General features: G+C 49.8%; 1 protein-coding gene across 1 annotated transcript; it reads right to left on the minus strand.

Annotated features, from left to right (window-relative positions):
- Positions 1–524: 524 nt before the first annotated feature.
- OLIG3 (oligodendrocyte transcription factor 3) lies at positions 525–1633 on the minus strand. Its single transcript, XM_079938954.1, has one exon. The coding sequence runs from the start codon at positions 1478–1480 to the stop codon at positions 665–667; it is 816 nt and encodes a 271-aa protein (XP_079795080.1). The 5' UTR covers positions 1481–1633; the 3' UTR covers positions 525–664.
- Between the last annotated feature and the right edge of the window lie 7103 nt (positions 1634–8736).

Here is an 8736-nt window from a genome sequence, read left to right on the forward strand (position 1 = left end):
TGGGTCTTTGCACTCTGCCCCCTTTTTCACTTCTTACAACCACAGACAGATATACGGAGTACTTCGGAGAATTCCCTCATAAATCCTTGTTACAAGGAAAATGGCATCACGGCCTGCACAACATGTTTAGACGAGATTCATTTAGAAGCGTGCATGCATTCTTTCGACCTACACTGCGTCTTAAAGAAAACCCACAGAAGAGCTGCCATGCCCTGGACCGGAGTTGAAATTCAAAAGGGATGGTTGCCTTTTCCAAGGTGAGAACACAGAGCCAGAGACATGGACAGCGACTCTAAAGGCCCTTCGCGGCGTTCAGCTACACCGATCCCGTCTTTATACAACAAATGCCGTTTTGACAAGAGCGTATGGCAGTGAGAAATACCGGCGCGGCATGGAGAAAAGAAGCATGCATGCAAGACACACGACGTCTGGTTCGAGCCCCCCTTCGCTACCACCTAGAAATTGCAGTTTGGTTTTAGTCCTTTCCCTCCGGCGGTCAAGTAGGGTCTGAGATCTCTCAGACGGTGTGGGAGGCCTCGGGAGCCCCCCGCCCTCCCTCCCGCCCTCCGGCCGAGCGCCCAGCCTCCCTTTGCCCTCCCGGCCCGGCACCTCGAGCCCTCCCGCCGCTCTCCGCTCATCCTCCGCAGCCGGGCCGGCCCGCTGCTCACTTGAGCAAGTCCTTGGACTCGGCCGACAGCCGGGCCATGTTGGCGGTGGAGAGAGCGGACAGGTGCGGCGGCGGCATCTGGCAGATGGCGCAGGGGCAGGGCAGCCCGGCCCAGTGCTGGAAGCCGCTGCCCAGCTGCAGCGCGGGCGGGGTGGAGGGCGCCTTGAGCAGCGAGTGGGGAGGCCGGATGGTGCCGATGGCGGGCAGCGAGGCGGCGGACAGCGGGGACGAGGCGGTGCCGGACGAGAGCGCGCCTCCCAAGATGGGGTGCACCGGGTGCACGGCGTTGGCGGCGTGCGCTGGGTGGCCGGCCGAGTGGCCCACAGTCCCGCAGTGGAAGGCCGAGTGGTGGCCCCCGTAGATCTCACCAACCAACCTCTTCATCTCCTCCAGGGAGCTGGTGAGCATGAGGATGTAGTTTCTGGCCAGCAGGAGAGTGGCGATCTTGGAGAGCTTGCGCACCGAGGGCCCGTGAGCGTAGGGCATGACTTCGCGTAGCCCGTCCATGGCGAGGTTCAGGTCGTGCATCCGCTTGCGCTCGCGTCCGTTGATCTTCAGCCGCAACTGCTGTAGGTCCTGCTCCGACAACTGCTTCTTGATTTTGTACTTGCTGCTCTCGCCCGCGGCTTTGGCGCCGGCCCGCGAAAGGCTTTCCCCGGGCATCTTCTGCACCATGTCGCCCTGCGTGGACGAGACCGAGTTGAGACGGCTCTCCTGGTGGTGGTGATGGCGGTGGTGGTGGTCCCTCAGATACATCTCATCCATGTCCGGAGATGAAGCTCTGCTGGAGACAGAGCTCGAATCAGAATTCATTTTATTACAGGGGATGCGGCCCTACTGTGGTGAGACTTTAGGAAGGAAATGAAAGAAAACCTTGAATTAAAAAAAAAAAAAAAGCTGCAGCCCAGTAACCCACGTCTCAGCAGCAAGAAATAAGAAGAAAAGCTGAGGCACTGCCTTTCCCCGCCTTTCTCCCTCCCCACTCCCCTCTCTCTGGTTTGGCTGTTTCCTGGACAGTAGTTGGTGTGTGCTTGAACTCAACTCACGCTGAAAAAGAGGGGCTTTTATAGAGCTGCGGCGGAGAAAAGAGACAAAAGGAGCCCTCCTATCTATCCTGGGCTGGTTAGGATGACGTGCAGTCATTCAGGGCGGTGCGCTTTGCTGTCCCATTTAGCAAGGATTCCTATTCATATTCATTGTGGGGCCGCCCAGGGACACCTCTGCTCAGAAGCGCTAGGAGCCCCCAGGCACAAAACCCTCTGATTGACACACTCACTGCTCCAGCTCGCGCCTTCTGGATTTTTTAAAAAAAACTTTCCTTTCCTCCACTCCCCTTCCTGATTTCCCTAACCAAGTCACACCTAAAGGAACCGAAGGAAGGGAAGGAAAGGGGGCCAGGAGGAGATTCTCTGGGGATGGAAAGAGGAATTGAAACATTCTCTCCTCCCTTTCACAGCTACTCCCAAGTTTTTGGAAAATGTAGGCAAAAGAAGTCTCAGTGGAATGGTTTCAAGAACAGAGATGCAGATGAAGGGCAGGTTCAATGTGCTGGAGGTCGGGGCGGGAGGGGCAAGAGAATGCCTGTCGATGTGCACGCACTGCCTGAAGTTTATTTCATTAGGCTTCTCTCCCTAAACATTGACATTGTGTTCATTTTGTTTATTGGGCCCTCCGGTGTGGTTTGAATGGGATGTCCATATCTGGTGACGGGTATGCCCCCTGACACTGTTGTGGAGATGGGTTTCTTGCTTTTTATATCTTCTCTTTCGTTTTGAAAAATAGATTACTGAAAGAATTTCAATTTTGTCAGATTCTGTAACTTCTTAGACCTGGAACTGAAGAAACAAACCAACCGTGGCGTTTACAATAAGAGCCACTTGAGAAATGGAGGAGAGGAAAAGCAGCCGAGGAGGCGGGAGGGAGTTAAGGATTGGAAAGGTTCCCAAGAACTCCAGGGGAGATTGCTCCTGCCCTGCCTACCCCGCAGCCCCTGGACCCCGGAGCTAGCTGAAGATGGAGGGGCGGCCCCTGCCTGCGGCTCGGCTGGAGGGCCTCTGACTGCTGTGCGTGCGCGCGGAGAGAGCATCTGCAGCTCAGCGCCACGCGGCCGGGGCGGGTGGCTTCATCCGGCTGGGGCCGCCCCACATCAGCGGTCCGGGGAGAGCGGGAGCTCAGCGTCAAAAAATACACCACGTGTGTGTGTGTGTGTGTGTGTGTGTGTGTGATTCGACACCATAAGGATCTGAAGAGCCCCTTATGCGTGCGCGCGTGGGCCCTGCCTCCCACGCACAGTCCATTCTGGGGATAAAGAGGAGGCCTGGAGTTTGTAGCCTTCGGTTCGCGTGCGGAGCTCGGTGCCGATCTTTCTTCCGTCTTGCTGTGCTTTTGTCAGTCGGAACTAGCTAAGCAGCGTGAGGGGCGACAAGGCAGAAATTCCCGGAAGGGAAACTGCCCCGGCGGCGGCCTCTAGAAAAACGTGGGCACCGCCAAGCTCCGGGCTCAGAGGAACCAGAGACAAGTGCTAGGTTATGGCTGAGTGTCTGGGTGGAAAATGCGAACCCGAAACAATCCCGGAACCTCGAGCAGTTGGGGCCTCACACAGCGCGGCAGAGTCACTGCAAGCCTCCAGGACTCGTTAGGTAAAAGAGGCCTCACTTTCCATTGACACAAATCGAGCGGTCAACAGAAGAGGGACGCACGCCCAGGGCCGGAGTTTGCGCGCTCCGCGAGGCTGTGTCTCGTAGACGGTCACGCCGCGAAAGCAGCACTGGCAGTACAAGTCGGGTGGGGAGACGCAGTGTTGGAACGGATGCTTTTTCTACACCGACTTTTGCTTCTCTGTAAAGAAAAAAATAAAGGAAATGGCCAACACCGCTTGTCAAGGCCAGGACCCTAGTGCCCCTGAAGATTGGACACAAGCCTTTTATCCTCCTGTCGCCTACACCTCCATAGAAGGAAAGTTTCTTAAAACGGAGAATCCAAGAGATTCTATTGGATGTGAAAAGATTGATGTCCAAACGCACTCCTAATATCCAAGCAAAAGGAATTGTTCGTAATTCACTGGACTCGCCCATTTGAACTCAGATAATGACATCCCCCGAGCTGCTTTTGAGCAAAAGGCTTCCAGAACATCTGCATACATTCGGACACCGCCCCAGGCGATGGAAGGAAGCTGGGGAAGAGGCGTGGTCCGGACCACAGGCTTCAGCGGCTTTCCTGCTGATCAAGGTGTGGGGCAGAGAGTGCTCGACAGGAGCCAAAGCGACTTCCCCGCCTTTGGGCCAATGCACAGGCCTGGCTCCCGTCGTCCTCCAGATCCACCTTCCTGACCCTTGGGCATCGACGTCTGTCCTTCCCATGCCCCAAATGAGAATGCTGCTGCTCAGTTTTGATTTCGGGAAGTAGCAAAGTCTAGTTTGAGCAGAAGGGTTGCAAATGAAGGAGTAGAAAAAAATCTTGCCGCTGAAAGGTATTTTACCTTTAAAAAAAATCCCTATTTTCTCAGGGGACAATATGAAATAAAGGGTTAAATCTCCCCTCCCCCCGCCCCGCCAATCAATAGAGAAGGTAAAATTGCAGGGGGAAAAGGGGTGGGGAGAAGTGGAAGTCCTCCCAATACAAACTGAATAACTCACTTGGGCTGAAGGGACTGGGGCCGGGGTTCTGGGAGTCGGATCCAGAAGCTTCTCTGCCTCCGCACCGCCTTTCCACGGAGACAGGCACATAGGCGACCGCGGCCAGCTCCGAGGGGGGCTGCGCTGGGCGGGGAAGGGGCGACAGGGCCTCGCTTGCACCGACCAGACCCTCTCCATCCCGAAGGGGCTTTTGGCTGCAGTAACGCGGCGGTGCTTGGAGTGGCAGATCTGCCATGTCTTGGCCGGGGGCCCTTGGTCGCAGTTAGGGATGCGTCCTCTCTCCCTGATCGCCCTCTGCTTTCCCCAAGGGCCGCTTTGTGTGAGTGTGGAATGGTGCAAGGTCCAGGGCCCCAGCAAGGCAAGCACTTTTAGCGAGGCCTTCCAGGAGTCCCAGACTCTCCTAGGAGGCTTGTTTCCCTCGGAAAAGAGAGAGAGTGAGTGAAGGAGCCACAACTTTGCTCGCCAAAAAATGGGTTGATACTCGCCAGGGCCCAAAAGACAGAGATGTCCACCAGGCAGCGCTGGCGCTGCTCCCACACGCTTGCCTCGCGGAGTCATTGTGGACCCTGAGAGTTCACTTCCACTCGACTCCTCCACCCTTGGGCTCGGCCCCTCGGGATAAGCCCCCGAGCCCGAAACGGAGCAGGCTCCGAGCCCACGAGGGCAAGCAGACGGATTTCCTTCCATGGGCCGTCTCTCCATCCACCACCGCCGGCGGGTGCGAGGAGGGGAGTGGAAGGGAGCCAGCGTTGGGCCGAGCCTGCGGCAGCCCAGAGTGGCCTCAGCCAGAGACGCGCCGTGCCCTTGGCCCTGGCCGAGGGCTCCTTCAGAGGGCTCAGGCGGGCCCGGAGCGGAGAGGGCGACGGGGCCGCGCTCTCTCGGGCCACACGCCGCGCCCTGGCGGCCGGGGTGGGCGGCGGCGGCGGAGGGGGTTGGTCCCCTGGCAACAGGTGCGTCCCAAGGCCCGCGGGCTGCTTCCAGCCCTGCCGTCCTGGCTCCGGAAAGAGCCTGTGAGTTTCTCAGCCTTTGCATAGCACTTGAAAAGTAGCGGGTCGGCGCGCGGACCCGATACGGAGATACGTGCCCCGGGCGCACAGCCTCAGCTCTGCATCCCCACACAGGACGCAACCCCGGCTCCCGGGGACCGCGCGCTCCAGAGGCTGCGGGGCTCCTCCTGACCCCTTCCCACCTCCAGATCGCCGGGGACCGTGTCTTACCCGATGCCTGGGGCGTGCAGCTCGGTGCCCGACGCCCACCGCTCCGCAGTTCCAGCCACCGAGTTCCTCTCCAGAAGCTGCCGCTCTACCCGAGGCCGCGGCGATTTGGGCTCAGGAGCGACCCCTCCCCAACCCCTCGTAAGAGTCCAGCGACGAATGTCACGCTGGCTGACCTGCCAGGCGGCTACTGTGAGGAACCGGTCAATCCGCAGCGTCCGCGGGCTTCTCTGGCTCAAGCCTCAAACTTGACCGGCAGAAACTTTGGCCAAGACCGAACAGCAGGAGGCTGCCCTGTGGGATTCACCTTTTAACCCAATCCCCCTTCCAAAACAAAAGAGATAAAAGGGAAACCCAGATATCTCTAAAGATGCTCCGTCATGTGCAACTGGAGCAAAAGCCTAAAAACTAGTTGACCACGGAGGAACTTCTCAAAAAGTAGTTTCTTTATCTGCTGAGTAAAACATTCACTTCACAACAATAGCAATGGCGGCCAGGTCATCCAGACTGTTAGGTTGATCAAAGAAGCCGTTATCAAAAAAAAAAAAAAATGACATCTAGTTTTTAAATTAAATGTCAACATAGATCGCAGCCATGCAGGAATTATCTCTTCTCGTGGCAGAGCATCCCAAGTGATGGAGTGTAGTGAGGATGCTGAACTCCCAGCCCCCGCAGACGAAGACGCCCAATTGAAAACCCTAGGTGCCAGGAGGGCGCAAGGGGATGGATCTGGGCCGACTGACTAACGTGTTTTAGTTTTCTGCGTTTCCCCATATTTTACATAATATCTCAAACTCTCATGATCTGTCCCGTATTTCTCCTCATCTTTTTAACATCTGATTTTCATACAAGAAAAATAGCAGAAGTTGAAGGGCAGCAGAATTTTATGAGGCGATAGTGACTGCTTTTCTCAATGTTGGATGTGAGATTGGAAGATGAGAGGAAGTCCCCGAACAGCATAAAATGATGAGGTGCTAATTATGTGAATATATAGGCAAGTTAATACACTGGCAGAAGTAGAAGTTTGATTTTAAAGATGCGTAAGCATCAAGGCTGGCTAGAACTTACAGACTCATTATAATTATTTAAAGACTGACAAAAGTCAAAGGAGATATGAACTTCTGGGTTTCATTTATAGGATTTTGCTCAATCAGTGAGCATACTTCAGTACACTTTTTGTTTCCTTTCTGGAAACATCTGCGCAATGCCAAAACCTCTACTGAGTTTTCCTTCTAAAGAAAGCCAATAAATTGAAAACATTTTTCCTCAAGATTGGAACATTTAGGTTGATTTAAATATCACTGGTGATCCATCACTTAAACTGATGAGTTATATTAAAATTTGCATACTTATACACAGATTCTTGGCATGTGTCCTGACATTTTGGATTTGTGGCTCCATTAATACTAATACTTTAACAAGCACTAAGTAGATGATTTCTTATTAGTATTTTATTGTTATTAATTGACTTCTTTTATGATTCTAGAGTTAAAGCCACTGTACACAATTTGATATCTTAATATAAAATAGCACAGAATATTAAATTCTGCTTTTTCTTTTGGAAGCTATTTTATCATCTCCTTGGTATATTCAATTAGGTAGTTAAATGTAACACATATTGCTTATTCTTTGCTAAAATGCTTAAGGAATTTAGTTTTATTTTAGAGATAAATATTTCTTTTAGAGACAGATATCTTGCGTAGCATATGTATTACTGTCATTTTGTATTCAGTAAATTCAGGTTAATACATAAAGTATATAAATAAATATATACCACAAAGAGATTAGAATGTAAGAAACTGAGTATAGAGCAGCAGAAAATTAAAGAGATGTTAACATTCCTGTCGTCAATTTATTACACTGCTTTTTATTATAAATACCTATGCATGTGCATTCCAAGACTTACATGTATAATTGCATAAAGTTAAATACATTAAAATATTTATATGAAAACTTTGAGTCCTAAATAGAAAGGAATAAGTTATTTTTCAGATGTTAATAGGGACAAAGGAAAACGTATTACACACCTGTTCATAAGTAGAGTTACATTTGAAATTTACATTGATGCCTATCAAATATATATTTACACACATTATTTTGAAAAAATGATAATTAAGGAGTCTTCTACTGAATCTTGAAAAGTCAAAATGACAGTTTTTAAAAATCAACATTTCCACGGCTGATTGATTTTATATAGAATCTGCGCTACAGACCAGGTGAACTCTGCTTCACCATTTCTAAAAATAAATGGAAATATAATATGCCCTCCTTTCTCATTAGACCATTGTGTTTTTCTATTTATAGGCATGTTTTATTTTGTTTGCATAACATCAACAGTCTGAGTGTAAAGTTTATAAAGGCAAATTGTCACCATTTACAATACTGGCAGAATTTTCACCTTCATCTTTATATAATATTATAATATACAATAAAATTAAAGCAATTATCCAGACAATTCAAGCCTCAAGTCCTGTTTTTCTTTTATTTTGGGGCATGAGGTCTGAAGAGAGGAAGCAGGCTAGAAACAAATTATTACTCAAAATTTGTAGATATTTAATCATTCTATATTTCAGTTGCAGACTAGTTTGAGTCTCCTGCTTAACCATTGAAATGATATTCTCAACTATCAAGAACTGATATTAAAAAAGTCCTATACATTTGGGATATGTTATTTTTTACAACATAAAGTGATAGTGGAGATTAACATTCAGAACATAACATTATTTAAGATATTGATGAAAGAAACGATAATTTTCCAAACCCTCATTTTGTCTTAGTAATTTTGATTGTGTATTTTATAACACTTGATATTAGGAAATAGCAGAATATTGGACTATGTTCACAGAAGTGAGCGTTTCAATTAGATACTTTAGCACTTTGTTTTCTCTCCTTTTTATTATGGCAAGTATAATAAATATGGGTAGACTTTTAGGAAAAAACAACAACTTTGTAACGAGGGGGAAAAGGAAGGGGAGGGCATGGAACACACTGTGTAAGTGTCCTTAGCTCATAATACATAAACTTAATCCCACCCGTAAGTGCATTTTAAAGAGTTGTTTGTATGATCTCCACATATATGTTTACTTTATAAATTTATGAAAATTTTAACATTGATTCTAATATGTTAATACAGAGCCCATTTGTGGCTGTTTTCCAGAGTCAGAGGATGAGCAAATGTACTGTTTCTATGGCGCTCTGTTCTCCATTCATACATCCTGCC

This window comes from Stenella coeruleoalba (genome assembly GCF_951394435.1).
Source record: "Stenella coeruleoalba genome assembly, chromosome: 12".
Taxonomy (NCBI): Eukaryota; Metazoa; Chordata; class Mammalia; order Artiodactyla; family Delphinidae; genus Stenella; species Stenella coeruleoalba.